The sequence below is a fragment of the Pelodiscus sinensis genome, chromosome Z (genome assembly GCF_052426305.1).
Source record: "Pelodiscus sinensis isolate ZL-2025 chromosome Z, ASM5242630v1, whole genome shotgun sequence".
Lineage (NCBI taxonomy): Eukaryota > Metazoa > Chordata > Testudines > Trionychidae > Pelodiscus > Pelodiscus sinensis.
Window position 1 is genome coordinate 10,866,632 of NC_143085.1, and position 15,930 is coordinate 10,882,561.

Here is a 15,930-nt window from a genome sequence, read left to right on the forward strand (position 1 = left end):
AACCTCTCTTCTGGGTCTACTCTCCTGTTCTACCATCTCTCTTTGAAAGCTTGCAGCTCGCCCGCTCCTTTGTTCACTCATTAACTTATTTATTTGCAGGGTATGGAGGGGATAAAAGTATTTTTACACGAACGAGAACTGTGGCTAAAATTTCACGAAGTGGGGACAGAAATGATTATAACAAAAGCTGGGAGGTAAGGTTATAAAAGATCGCATGCTTCTATTTTTAAAAAGAAATATATATTATATTGTATTATGTTATATACACGGGTTCTTATTATGTACATACATATATACAAATATGTTTATGTAGAAGTATATACTTTCGTGTGTATACAGAGTATGAAAAAAACTTGTTATGACCATCCTTCATAGAGACATAATACACACAAATGTTTACATATATTTGTCTATTTGTGTGTGTTATGTCTGACACATTCGTGTCACGTGAGATTCAAAAACTCATTTTAAATCACTATAAAATCGGAATAATAATGTGTTATCAAGACCTTTTCACAAAATAGAATTAAAATAAATAGAAAGATATAAAAATATGATGATTGCCTATTTAAAGCTACAGACATTTTGATGACATTTTGGATGAGTAGCTGAAGGATTCTGGGTAGATTAGCGACAAAGTTTGCTTGGAATATTTTCAGAGAGAGGCCTCCAATATAGTATGTGCTACAAAGATTTGTTTCTTCTGGCTTCTTATTTAACCAGGATAGGGTTATTCTTAATCCATTTCATTGGAGGAATTCCAAACTCAGTCTAGTTGTAACTGTTTGGCCAAACCGTACATTGTGTCAGGCAAAACAACTCGGTGGGCGTTTTAATTTTTTTAAAAATACAAGGAGTACTTAAATATTTTGTATTTAAGTATTTTTCTCCATTTCCTGACATTTATTTTGTGTTTAGCTCTAGGCAAATACATACAGACAGACACATTTCCTAGTCATTCTGTTAGAACCTATATATATGATCATGAGCTATTTATTGTATCTGTATTGTGACATAAGGTTTGGAAATCTCCGTATACAGTGTGTGTGTGTGTGTCTGTGAGAGAGAGAGAGAGAGAGAGAGAGAGAGAGAGAGAGATCACGTCCATGATCATGGCCTGGTGAATCTAATCACTTAAAAAAACCAACTTCTGTTATGTGCATTTGGTGTAATTTAACATTTCTCTTGATATTAATGCGTTGTGGGCACCACAAAGCCCCCTTTGCTGAAGGAGCACTGAAACCAAAGTTAAACAGAAGAGGAACTGATGATCAGTTGAGATTCAGTATTTCCTAGCGCCATGCAAATTCCCATCATTTAGCTCGGGGAAATCGAAATGTATTGTTGTCTTCATGATATTACATTTAACAATGTAATCCTAGAGAGGGGTTCGTTAGATATGGGAAAAACGTCACCAGATGCGAAAATAGAAATAACTCAAAACTATTCCTATATTGCAGACAATCCAGAGTCAAATCTGCATTCTGTTTTGTTATATAGTACGGCCTCCCCAACTGTACTTCAGAGAGACAAAGTTTTGCAGTGGATAACAAACAGATCCGCATTACGGGTCGGTTTCCCGTTGAACATATGCCACAAATAAAGTGACATGGTATAAACAATGAGACTGAGCTTTTTAGAACCAGTAGGAAGTACGGTTTGCATAGAACAAAGTTGACTAAATGAATTGTTCTATTGAGCAGAGGGAAAGAGGGATATAGAATATAGACCCCCATGTTGTGGAATGGCAAGCCCGTTGACTTGTTTCAAAATGCCAGGAATAAGTTGCTTTGCAAATGATCAGAGTATACAGAGCAGTGAAGAAAAAAAAAGACCATCTCTATAAAATTCAAACAAATGTTCCAAGTATAGACGTGGATAAACGTCTCATTTGGATGGCAATGAAAAACATTTACAATGTTGAGCGTATAGAGAAACAATTGCATACTTCTCCCCAGAATAAATAAAGTGGTTTTAGCTATTTATGTAACACATAATTAATACACTACTAAAATAAAATGTTTGCGTCTTACTTGTTAGTTACATGTTTAGGGATCTGGGGATTCATTGTTCAGGTCTTCTTCTCTTTTCCTGCAAATGTTAAATGTCAGTTTTTGCTCTTTTTGATTATTTTAATACGGTCTGCATATGCTTCCCCCTTTTTTATATCACTCAACAACCTGAATTTCATATTGCAAAGATATGAAAGCAAATATAGTTTCAGAAATAAGTAAGTTTTTAAACTATAGGATACAGTTTCATATGCCTATTTCTAAACGCTGAGAAAGCTCAAATCAATATAACATTGCTTGTTATTTGCTTGTAGTAAAGGAAAATATTTCTAAAACTCACTTTTTAAGGGTGTTTGCATGTTTCAAAATATTGTCAAGTGTATTTATGTATATATGCATGTGTATGTATCCTATATGTATATATCACAGTCCCTACTTGCCCACACAGAGATGATAAATGTACAAGCATGTGTTTTATTAAAAGGCCAATATTTCTGCAAAAGCAATGACTCATATTTACATAAGTATAATTTACTCTTTGTAGGGATATAAATATAACTATTCCTGAAACACACTATCCACCTCTCTGTGGTAAAATAATGAAGAATTGAACTACTGAATTGATCACAAACACAAAGAAGAGATTTAAAACATCCCTCATAACAATAATTAATTAACTATTTTGCTTGGGATAGGAACTATAATAGCGGTGCAATACCCAGCAGAAAGAAAAAAAAAGTCCCTGTTGCATCATAAAGGGGAAGTTAAGTTTTGTGAGTCTTATTTTTGGAGGATACGGAATGGCATCTAGTTTAATATTATATAATAGTCTTATCGTATAATTTCATCACAAGTACCTGGGTTTGTGATTCTCTTGTTATGTTCTCTTCTCTATATTTATATTTATATTTGTTTGTTTGTATAGGCGTATGTTCCCCAGTTACAAAGTGAAGGTCACTGGACTCAATCCAAAAACTAAGTACATACTGCTCATGGATATTGTACCAGCTGATGACCACAGATACAAATTCGCAGATAATAAATGGTATGCGTGCATGGGCGGACGGGAGAGGAGCAGAGATCTTTGTGTCTGGCTTGCCCGGTTAGCAACGCCTAGTTCAAATGGCCTGAGAAATACCGTTTAACTATCAGCTGGAGTTATGAATAAACTGCAAAAGACGAAATGCTGGATGGGGGCGGGGAAAATGTTGCAGGGGTTCACCAGACTGTCCCGAGATAGTTTCAGCCTGCCAGCCAACTCCTTACGGGGTGGGGGTGGGGGGACGACAAAAGAGAAAATCTATTGTAATTAGCGAACAATCACTTTAATCCTGCTGGACCATGAGATTATTGGTGATTGTGGGGCCAACAACTTAATTGAGTTTAAGAGAGAAAATCGTCCTGAAGGTGAATGTTAAGAATTGCCACATGGTCTTTTCTTTCGTCGTCGCCTGACGCACGCTAATTAGAAAGAGGAGGCGACGTGGTTACATGGGAAGGGGGAGGAGATGAGGAGGGAGAATCCAACGGAAAATGTGTCAAAAATCTCAATTAACTTCCAGCACGTTGTGTCTTCGGGTCTCCTTTCCCTAAAAATAGGGTGCGACCATCCAAGGCGCATTTCCTTTGACATACCCCAGAGGCGATCGCTAGACACATTTCCAGTGGTTCTGTCCCGCGCTGCCCGTCCTGTGATTCTGGACGCGCTTAGCTGGGGCGGTGTGTAGGTCTGACGCGGGTCCGGAGGGCTAAGCTGGCTTTGTGTACATTTGGTTTAGGTCAGTGACAGGGAAGGCAGAGCCTGCCATGCCAGGCAGGCTGTACGTCCACCCAGACTCACCCGCTACTGGGGCACACTGGATGAGGCAGCTAGTTTCTTTTCAAAAACTCAAGCTCACCAACAACCACCTTGACCCATTTGGACATGTAAGTACCTCCGCGGGGAGACGCACTCCTCTGTCTGTTACCCATTCAGCTCCCCGGCGGGCTGCAAGTCGCCAAAACCCTTTGCAGGGCACAGAGCCTACATCTCCGTTCACCACTGAACGCCGCGGGTTGAATGTGAGGGAAACCCAGGGGGCGAGGCAAAGCCCCGGGACAGAATGCTTGCAGCAAAAGGCTGCCGGCTCAGGGCGCGTAGGGGAGGAGGTCGGGTTGTTGTCCAACACAGTGTCTGAACGAACCGGGGAGCTAATAGGCAGGCTGGTAGTTTTGGCACTGGTTTACTCTTTTTGTGGCATCGCTGTTTGTAACTCGAAATAAAAAGTCAGGACCGGGAGAGGGGGAACCTGAAGCGGGAAAGAGATTCAATACTAATAACATTGGTATTAATTTCATTAAATGGCTTTGGGTGCTTGCTGAGGGTTGACGAAGTCCTAGGACGGTTGTCAACAGTGGTATATAATTGAGCTGTTACTCTGTACGCTGCATTTTGAGACATTCCTATAAGACACATGGTGTGTGTGGGGGGTGGTGGTGACGCTTGGTGAAATATAAAACATGATCGCATGTCTCTGTGCAACGTGGTAAATTGCTGGGTCTGATCAGATATAGTCCCAACATCTTGGCAGCTGTGCTAGGACACTGCAAAGCACAGACTTCGGGCCTATTTAAAGAAACAGTAGAGAGTAATTCACAGGAAAAGGAAAACCTTAAGAAATCCGATTGGGGCCAGATGCAAAACTTTTGAGGCTGTGGTGTAAGGGAACAATGCAAGGGGGCGGAGAGGGCAATGGAATTAATTATCCTTTAACATAAACAGCATGGTACTTTTAGTATAAATGTATGAAGCAAAAATACTGATGTCAGCATTCTCACCCCCTTTTTTTTCACGCACCACCCATCCTATGTCAGAGCAGGTGGCTGGAGTTGATAACCTGTGACGGTCCCACTCTTAGGACTCTCTCGCTCATTAGGAAAATAATGCAAAATCCGCTCTGCGCCCTTTGTTTCATTTGCGCGCATTGTGGCCGGCGTGTGCGTCTGGCACTGCGCTGCCTAGTCTGTATTGCACGACTTGGTACGTTTGCAAGGAATGTAGGGGAAGTCGAGGTCATTTCCAAAGTTATACTGTTGGGAAGGTCTGTTTTGGTCAGCAGGCCATTGGGAAATCTGAATTCATGTTCCGTCTCAGCGTTCTTTCAAGCTGAGTATTTAGCTGTATGGTCTGTGAGTTGCTTAGGCAAACCCTTCTCAGGACTTGGACCGTGGCTCCATTCTTAAAACAGGTTAAACGCTCTAGGTTCCAGTGAATAACTATCTAATTATCTGTTTTTTAACCTCACGTGGCGCCTTAGAGCTTCAAAATCTGTTTGCTGTCTCCGTGAATTTGTCTCATAGGGGCAGCCGCGTTAAGTTTCCATGAGCAAAAACAACCAGGAGTCCCGTGGCACTTTAAAGATGACCAGATTTATTTGGGCAGAAACTTTCGTGGGCAAAGTCCCACTATGTCGGATGTATCTGACAAAGTGGTTTTTAGCCACAAGAAGCTTACGACCAAATAAATCTGCTAATCTCTAAGGTCCAACGGGACTCCTCGTTGTCTCTGTGAATTTAGTTAAAGGCAAAAAGCAACCAGACACAATTATTTAAGGGAATACGACAAATATATTTTGTGGTCCCCAATTCAAAATGCAACAAGGCTAAAAGCCCACTAACTCTTCATAAACATAAATGATCTCTGCAAGGCCCAGATAAGTAAATACAAGAAAGAAAGAAAGAAAGAAAGAAAGAAAGAAAGAAAGAAAGAAAGAAAGAAAGAAAGAAAGAAAGAAAGAAAGAAAGAAAGATCGCCCACGTGTGTGAATTGCCCAGCCATGAACAGTCTTTTTTCAAACGCCTGCCTTTGAACAAAAACATGTAGAACTAAACAACAGGGTATGAATCAAGATCCCCAGTGTCCCTTTCCAAGGGCGTATTTTCCAGTCTCTTTTCAACACTGCGATTGTTTTGAACAACGCATCTTGTGCCATTAAATCCATACACACACGGCCTCCACTGATGGAATGAATCCTCCACGTGGACCGCTATGGCAAATGGCAAGCAAAATGAAGGGGAGGAGGGGAGGGAGGATTATTAACTAAGGAACTGTTGGGCAGATGTGAGATCCCAACCTAATCGAACCCCCCTTCCTCTTAATGATCGTGTGTTTATCTCTCCTCCCTCTGCTCCCCCAAATAGAGCATACACTCTCCACGAGGTTCTCCAATAGACCAGGGTGGAGAAACGTCCATTCCAGAAACTGAGATTCTCTGTCAAACTCCAGTAGAGGGGGAATAATCCGTAGCTAGAAGATCTTGTACTGTATTTGGAGGGTTAGACTCCAACAGCAACCCCTGCCCCCCTTGAAGTTCTCCCACCCCGAGGATCTACGCTTTAAAGACAGAGTTTTCGGGAAAGAAGGGAGTGGTGGGCTGATAGCAAGTGCCCTTAGAAGAGAGAGGCCGCAGCCATATTACCCCCTACAGAGAACAGGCGGCGCTATGAAACAGTCTCTTTAAACAAACCTAAGGCCGTGCTAAACAATAGGCCCTTCAGAGAAGAGGTTGCATCAGTGGTCTCTCAATTAGAGTCGCTGTAATGAAATTAAAAATCATTAGATCGTTCACCGTTGATGTCCACGACTTACCGGGATGTCAAAGCAATTTGGCTAAATCCCCAGGATGACAGGGTCTTGCAAGCAAAGATGACTTGCAGGGGCCGGGACTGTCTGTCGCCAAGTACTGCAGCAGTCATTATCATTACAGAATACAACCCAAGGAAGGGTAAAAAGGGTGTGTGTGTGTGGGGGGGGGGGAGGGGAAGCCAGAGAGAAACAATCTTTTCTCCCAAAATTAATCCCAGTTGAGTGCCACGCTTTGGAAAGGGACATAATCTGGTTTTATGGTGGGACCTAGACAAGCCCATGTAAAGATGGGTGGCTTGTTTAAGAAAATAATTTAAGTCTCTTTGGATACTGTCAGCCCGGTCAGAAACATGTTTAGCTCTTGGAGAAAGAACTCCGGGTCAACGCTTAATCTACAATGGGGGCCATCAGCGACCAGCATTGTCCTGTATCCAAATAAGTAGCGAGGCTTGCTTATTGATTTTATATGTGGAAACAGCTGGAAAATGGTGATTCTCTCCCCAGTGATTGTTCTTGGGAAAAGTTCGATGCTCTTTCAAAAAAGAATTTCCTGAATGTTCTTAAAAAAGTTGTGTCTAGACTACCGTTTTCAAAAAGCTTCACTTGCATCTACACTGCCACCGCGTTCTTTCGAAATTAAATCAAAAGAACATGGCAGGGTTTATTTTTTTTGACAGTGGTAAACCACATTTTATGAGGAAGAACGCCTTTTTTTTTCAAAAGAGCTCTTTCGAAAAAAGAGGTTCTTGACCTCAAACAGGACTTTTTTGAAAGAAAGCGTCCAGATTGCCTGGGCGCTCTCTTTTGAAAAGTGGATCACTTTTTTTTTTGAAAAAGTTGCGCCTGTCTAGACGATCTCTTTCAAAAGAAGCTTTTTCAAAACATTTCCACCTGCTCTAATTTTTAGCTTTCAAAAAATGGACAAGTGTGAAAAGGACACAATAGGAGAGTCAAAGAAGTGGGGATTTCAGGGGAGAGTCCAGCTATATCTTAAGGCTGTAATGTATATACACAAACACACATTTCGACCAGTGCTAAATAGTCTTCTCCAGATTCGACAGAGAGAGACAGCTTCATCCTGTAAGAGGGCACTAAAGGGAAATCGAGTTCAGTTATCACGCCGCACGGGTCTTCATTTCAGGCCTTTCTCACAAGTTGAGCAATGAATAACTTATGATCCCCAGGAATTCTATTATGTAATTTCTGATGGGTCGGATTTCCTTTCGTACGCATCCCCACCCACAATAAATGTGACTAGCAGGGCAATAACTATAATGCGTAGGCAGTCAAAATAAAACAGGAGCCTAACCCTTCCACTGAGCTACAGAACCACTGAGCCAAATGCTTCAGTTTGGGGTTACACTGCAGCCAGGAGAACTGCTGGCCCATGGCTTTTATTAAATGTGAATATGTATGTTAGACTCAGGCACACGCAAGTCCCTCAAGTTCTGTAAAGTTATATTATTGCAAGATCGTGTTTAGCGAGGAACCTGATTTATGGCCAGGCGGTTTGTAGATTCCTTGCTGAGATGAATTTTATATTCCTGTTGGAAAATATTCCCACTGCTCATGTCTGCTTCCCGTGGCCAGGGGCTGGCTTTCAGTATAGCAGAAGGTCTGCCTTGTTCGTGGAAAAAAAAAAAAAAAAAGCTCAGCTATTTCTGCTCCTCGGGAGACCCATAAAGATGCGAAATCCACACATTTTTAGAGGGACGCAAAGTCTATAGATGCTAAATGCAGTTCGCCTGGGGTTTCCTTTAGGGCCCCCCTATCCGTCCCCCCTCCAAAGCCCTTGCAAACCTTAGCCTGAGGAAAGAGGGAAGGATCTTGGATCCTCGATGCTTGACACCCCCCTCCCCCCGTGTGTTTCTTTCTTTTCAAGATCATACTGAACTCCATGCACAAATACCAACCCCGGCTCCATATCGTGAAAGCGGACGAGAACAACGGATTCGGCTCCAAAAACACAGCCTTCTGCACCCATGTCTTTCCGGAGACGGCTTTCATCGCAGTGACTTCCTACCAGAACCACAAGGTAACTGGGATGGGTGAGCCATGGCACGTGCAAGAGTGAGGTCTGGGGCAGGAGGGGGAGGGGGGAAAGCTTTGTTTGCACTTAAAAGTTTAAAGCGCAGCAGCCTTAGCCAATTTGCCACTAACAGGCACAGTATTTCCCTCTGCCCCGCTCCCACAACCACACAAATCCACTTTCGCCCCAGAATCACACACAGACCCCTTCTTTCTTTCCACACCAGAAACTAAGCCTGTTTGCACAGGCGTGTTTTTCCTGGCATTTCAGAAATACTGTGTAAAGATGGAATTTCACGCAAGCCAAGTGGGGCTGGGAGAAAGAGTTAGTTGAACTGGATGGTTTACTCAGAGGTGAAGCGAACAACCCAGGACGGTTGTTTTATCTCCCCTCCACGCCCCCTGTAATCCGATGTAGGAGCAGAGCGCCCCAGCGGTATCTCTTTCAGTTGTCTCTTTTATAAGCCAGGCTGGCTGCATTGGGTCCTTCTATGTTAAGACTGGTTCCTTGCTGGCAATCTCTTCAAGCAGGCAAGGTACTTGCAGCTCAATAGCTCGTTTCAGGGCTTTCGGGGTATAACCAGTCGCTATCAGGGAAGCAATGGCGAGGCGTTGGCCACGGAATGCCTCGTTTTGCGTTTCTGCACGAGAAACCGCAGTGAGAGAGATGTGAGAGTGAATCACGCATAATGCACGTATATCGGCGCACAGGCGCGGAGACGTGCGCGCACACTCCTGTATAACGACACATTGACGTCCACACGCACCTATTGGTGCTTTTGAAACCCCATGGAACTGTGAGCTAAGGGCTATATTCCTCCTGTTGGCTCGCGTGTAGCTTTGGGGCGTGGGATTACTCCCTGACCTCTTGGGCTGAGGCAGACCCAGCAGTGCTTTTTACCTTTAAATCCTGGAGAATTTATTCCTGACACAAGAAAGTTTCCCAAGGACTGCAGTGGCAAGTCGTAGGTATTCCCTGCTGGTGAAGTGGTCCTAGCAATATGATGGGGGTGAAGAAGACTTAAAAAAAAAAAAAAAAAAAAAAAAAAAAAAGGAAAGGAGTTTTAGAAGGTGAAACACCGATCCAAGAGTAAATGTATTTTTTGGGAGGGGGGCTGAACATAATAAATAGCAGACACATGAGACCACTTATAAATGGGCTAATGGGAATGTGTAGATCTTTTAACTGGAGCCAGATCATTCTTAATTATTCATGCAAATATAAACCTGTGGCAAGAGAACAGCATTAGATTAGAGGCAAACAGATTACTTTCAAAGCAAGGAGGTCATGCTAAGGTAAAATTTAATTTTAAATTCCTCAGTAAACTGTTTATAAGTCAGGGCGAGGGGGCTTTTAATTACACTGCTGGATGTGTAGAATGGTTTCTTTGTGTTTAAAAAGTTAAATCATGTGGTTAATTTCAAACCAAGAACATGTCACTTTAATACTCCGGATAAATTATGGATCTTTTCCTGGAGAGGTGGCTACGAAACGCCTGAACCACTTCAACCATGTTTCACTTTCTCAATATCTTCAGTATCTCCATCAACCAACTAGATACAAAAGCAGACATGGGGTGATGAAGAAAAAAGCATCCTACTAACACTAAGGAGAAAAAGAAAATGGCGCCAAGCCCTTAAAAATAGGAGATGTTAGCACTAAAAGAACAATCGCTGTTAGCAAACTACAGTCCAACTGAGTCTTGGCCAATTTATGGCTTAAATTATAACCCTGCTGTGGATGCTATAAAATCTGATTTAAGTTCTGGTTACAGGTTCACCTATATTATATATATAAAATAGAATTTATGGTAATAAAAAGGACAGAATAAACCACTTTAAAATATATTTCCTATAGGAAATCAAACTCAGTTTTTGAGGTACTAAAATTTACCTGCTCACTGCCGGAGGAGTGTCTTATGAAAGTCCAAAATGTGTAAACTTCCATAGGGTGAGAGGGTTTGTAAATCTTCTGTATCTGGTTGATAAGACATAACACCTGTGTATTTGCCTGTCTGGAAATACACCTGTGTGTGTCTCGTATCAGCAAACCCATGAATTCATCAGAACCATTCAGGAACCACCCAATATCTTTTAGTCCAGGATACAGAACCAATTGAAAAATTATGTAACTATGTAATGATCTACACTAAATGGCATCTCCCTCCAGGGAGGGGAATAAAATTTGCTGACTGCCTAATTTCAGTAGGAGCCAGTTTTCCAAGACCCAGCACTAGCTAATATTTTAGTGCTTTGTGTGTGATGAGTGGAATAGCTTAAAATAATTCATATTACTCTAGAAAGAAAATGAAAAGCTATGTGAAAATGTAGGTAAATTTAATTAACAGTAGGGACTGATTTTTCCTATGGATGACATGTGGATTGTGCAAAATATATTTTCATAGTACAATAGTAAGCATATTTGTAGGCAACATAAGTATTCAGAGTCCCATACATTTGCCTAGTTTGTATATACATATAAGACACACAATTATACATATCAATCTACTTCTATACACACACATTTCCAGAATTATATTGCAAATGAATTCCAGTATTTGTTGTAAAGGGCTTTAAGTGAGCCTTAATTCTTTTTGCTGAACATCTATATGCATATCAGAGTCAGTGTGCTTATATATGCTGTTGAAAGACCCCAATGATTTCAGATCTGTGGATTTATTTCACTAGCACCACTGCAATCTCCCTGTTGGAGTTGTGTTTATTTCCCCTGATATTTTAGGCAGCCTGAAAGCATATTTAAACAAACTGGGTCTCTCCTCATCAAGTGAGGGTGAAACCACGAAGAAAGTTTTTGTAAGGTTTTCACTGCAGTTGTCAGCAACTCAGAGGAGACGCTCCCCCAAACACCTACCCCCCAGAAATATTTACCCCCTTAAAATAGGTCACATGCTTATTTCATTTCCTTGCCATTTTCACAATGGATGCATGCAATCAGGTTGATTCCAAAATATTAAACTTCCCCTGCAGTTAAGGGCTATTTTGCTGCAGCTTAAATCATTGTGTTACTTGCCCATATTTATTAGGTACTAGTTTTCTGGTTAGGACCAGGAAATGAACCCTAATAGACAGAAATAATTAAAGTTCTGCCCTCATGAGGTTTCTTTCCAAAGCAAGAATTCTCAACAATTATTCTCATTAATTTTTACAACCTACTGCCCTCCTAGCTGGACCCAGGCTTTATATTGACTTTCCCCCCTCAGGATATCCGGTTTTATGCTTATTTTTGTAAGTTATTTAACATACTTTGTAGCCCAGATCCTTTAAAGTACAGCACTAGGAAAGAACAGCTCTACTTGTTCATACACAGGTATGCTACAGTGCATAGAGATGTGCAGAGGACAATGCTTAAGTATACATTAGAACAGCATGTCTTCACACATGTCATGTGTCACTGGATGTTTTAAATGTGGGTTGTAAGGCTATATCTATATTACGTACAAAACTTCTATTAAAAGAATACTGCAAACATAATGGAGTCAAGAGGTTAGGAAATGCCATTATGAAGATTGCTTGAGCAATCATAATTTGGCTTTCCATGCATGTATGCATTATTGGACAGTCTCTAATTGCATGATCATACTAGTTTTTCATTGGGCCACGACCTCTTTCAGTGAACAGGATGGATGGTGCTCAATTATGAGCAGCTATTCCATATTTTATTTCATATTAATTGTTTATTATATGTCCCTTGGCCTTAGTTATGGCATACCATTCACATCTAGCTTTGAAGACAGGTCTCCAGCTCTGGAGATATTTAAGAGTAGGTTAGATAGACATCTGTCAGGAATGGTCTAGATGGTACTGGGTCCTGCCATGAGGGCAGGGGACTGGATTCAATGACCTCTTGAGGTTCCTTCCTGTTCTAGTGTTCTATGATTCTATGATTACTGGTTTTCTCAAGGAGTCTATGGCATTCAGTATCTGAGTGCTTTGCAAACGTTTATCTCTCTTCGAAACACCCTTGCACGGTGAAGAGTTTGTTTTATCTCCAGTGTTCAGATCAGGAGTGGAGGTAGGGAGATGCTCACCGATTTTTGGCTGCCCAATTTGAGATGCCTAGCACCTGGTTTTATACAGCACTTTAGATGCTTGAAGTGTAGCAATTCTGCACTCCTACCCCAGGTCTCAAGTTAGGCCCCAGAAAGCAAGGAACACACAATCAGTGACCACCTGTGAAAAAGATTGTTTAATTGACTCACCCAGCATCACACAGGGTCTCTGTGATAGAGGCAGGGACAGAATTCATTCCGCCAGAGCAGCATTCACTCACCTTAACCCAAGATCATCCTTTCTCTTCTTGTAATCCCCTGCCTTTTTTACTACCTATATTTCAACTTCAGCTACAATTGAAGCAGAGGTCCTACAGACAACAATCTCCTTTCTTTCACAACCCTAATTCATCCCTAGAGCAGAATACATTCTGACATTCTGTGAATTGGATCCTTGAGCAAAAATAGCACATGACCTCATAGTTTGCCAGCAAGCTTCACCTCCAAAATCTCTGCCACTTAAACTAATTGAGTAGCTGACAGCCATAAACAACTTGTGGTAGCACTCAGGAGGTGCGCTGCCTCCCTGTGCCCCCACCAAAATTTTAATTGCTAAATGGGGTGCCTCCTCATGCACCCTCCCTGTACCTGTGAGTGGCCCTTCTGCACCCCTTTCTACTCTGGCACCAGTCACCTATGCTGATAGCAATAGTAGGTTATCATCCTCCATGGAGACTAGCACTTGAAGGTGATGAGAGACACATTTTACCAGCAGGTTTCAGAGATATTTGCTGACAGCAGAGGACCATGAAACTTAGATCTTGAGTTTCATTTTGGGCCTTGGAAGCTCTGCCATTCTAAGCTACATTCTCATCTGTCACACTCCCTTCAACTTGTCCCAGTCCATCTCTACACCACCTCTGGTTCCTTATCCCAGTCTTCAGTCTCTACTAAGCAGGTTCTAGTCTCCTTGTCCAACCAATCCTATTCTCATACCAGGTTCATTGCGTGACTAATCCCAGTCATCTTTCCCAGCAAGTTCCTGTCTCCAACAACTTGCCCCCCGATGCTTTGCACAATCAGTTCCAGTTCTTCTGCCCTGGTTCCTCATCCTATGTGTCTCTCTCCCAATCCTAGCATCATAGAACTGGAAGAAATCTCAAGAGGTCAAGTTTAGTCCCTCCTACTCGTGGCAGACATAGTCTCCCACCTAGTCCCTGATCCTAGTCTCCCACCCTGGATTTTTCATCCAATCTCTTTCCAGGTCTTTCTAGTCACTCCCATCCCAGGCTGTGTGTCCCAGTCTCTTTGCCTAGTATCAGTTGCTTTTTCAAAGATCAATGTCTTCTCCCTCTGCAATGCCTGTCCCACTCAACTAGCTCTTAGACTTCTTTTCCCACCATTCCCAGTCCCTATCTCATTTTCCTCACCAGCTCCCCATTCCAGTCTCCTTTTCCAGCCATTCTGTCTCTCTCCCCCTACCTCCAATGGATGCCACCAGATCCCTTATCCCAGTATACTACTTTCCCTCCCCTAGACCCAAGGTTTTCTCCCTCTGTATCTGAATCAGTGGTCCTCTCCACTCTGCCTGGATGGGTACCAGCAGGAGTGTCACAGAGAGCACAGGGATGATAGGCCTCTTATCCTTAGCTCCTGTGTCCAGCCCACCCTGGCCTCAAGTCATTTCAGAGAAAGTCCAGAGAGCCCCTGTAACTCTGGGCTATAGAATACTTAGCGTTCAATTGCATGAAACTTAGTCAGTGAGTATGGAAACTTCAGATTTTAGCTGTTAAATTCAAAAAAGTCTCTAACAAACATATGCAAACTGCATTTTTTTCCCAAATTCTTAAAGCTTGACCAAATTTGGGCCAATTTTCAGAGGGACAGAAAAAGGTGCCTCTTAGTCACAAAGGAGAGACCCTACTCTAAAATATAGGGAGGCTGGAACTGTTCAGAGAAAAGATTTCCATATTTTTTAAACATGGGCCAAACATATTATCTGCTAGTCTTGTTCTCAGAAATGGCTGTAATGTATTGGCTGAAACGATTTAAAAATACCTTCAGGCACAGGAAGGCATAAGATGTGGAAAAATATCAGACTTGCTGGTTAAAGTTTGGTAAAGTTAAAAGCAACTGAAAATAGGGATTGATAGTGAAAAATGTTTATAGGCAGCACTAGGAACACAACACATAATGGATCTAAAACTGTACATCTATAAAATATGAATATATAAACATGGATATATGTATTTTCACTATTTCTCTCAGATGCTTAAAGCAAACAAAAGGAAGTTTTTCTCCATTTTGAGCACAGTCACCTCTGGAACTCCTTGCCAGAGGATGTGGTAAAGGCTAGGTCTCTAACAGGATTCAAAAAAGAGCTAGATAGATTCATGGAGGTTAGGTCCATCAATGGCTATTAGCCAGGATGGGTAGGAACGGTGTCCCTAGCCTCTGTTTGTCTGGAATCGAGTGACAGGGGAGGGATCACGTGAGGATTACCTGTTGTGTTCCCTCCCTCTGGGGGACTTGGTATTGTCGGCAGACAGGACACTGGGCTAGATGGACCTTTGGTCTGACCCAGTATGGCCATTCTTATGTTATATGAATGAAATATTATCATTATGGATACAGTTTTCAGGTGATCCTTTATGCACAAGCTCCCTCCACAACCTCTGTTGTGAAGTACTTTGTGCCCACTTTATCATAATAGTAAATTATTATTTACTTAAGCAGACTGGAACTCCCTCTTTCTTCCAGGCAGAAATGTCTTAGTAACTTTCCTCTTCTCAGAATATATGGCTAGATGTCTAAGCTATCAATATATTTTGATTACAGATTTGTTTTGTCACATAGCTGAAAATCACTTAAAAAGTTAAGTGAATCAAACAGATTGTCATTTCTCTTTGATATCTGAAATGACTGACAAAATAGTGCTATATTTATGTATTGTATTAGTCCTCAATTTAATGGGAAATCACATGGGTCTGTGATACCTGGCCTCATCAAGGCCTTAATCAGTGAAAAAGGGGCAAATTAATTCAATGGTTTTAAAAAGCTAGAAATAGCAAAAACATAGTAATAATTATGGAGTGAATTCATGATCCTGCTGAAATGAAATGGGAGTGTAGCCACTGACTTTAATACAGTCTGGTTTTCATCCCTGGATTCTTGCAAAGATTGTGACCTTCCAAAGACCTACAAATGTGCTTAACTTTATACATATGAGAAGTCTCACAGAACTCAAATATAATGA

The 15,930-nt window shown here is 41.7% G+C and overlaps 1 protein-coding gene across 3 annotated transcripts in view; it reads left to right on the top strand.

The window, feature by feature from the left end:
- Window positions 1–15,930, top strand: part of TBX5 (T-box transcription factor 5) — a 49,406-nt gene that overhangs the window by 6,551 nt on the left and 26,925 nt on the right. For all 3 annotated transcript variants that reach the window (XM_089775203.1, XM_089775202.1, XM_075898193.2), the window contains exons 3-6: window positions 100–194; window positions 2,938–3,057; window positions 3,791–3,938; window positions 8,519–8,671. In XM_089775203.1, the coding sequence (XP_089631329.1) occupies window positions 100–194; window positions 2,938–3,057; window positions 3,791–3,938; window positions 8,519–8,671 (516 nt within the window). The remainder of the gene's footprint in view (window positions 1–99; window positions 195–2,937; window positions 3,058–3,790; window positions 3,939–8,518; window positions 8,672–15,930) is intronic.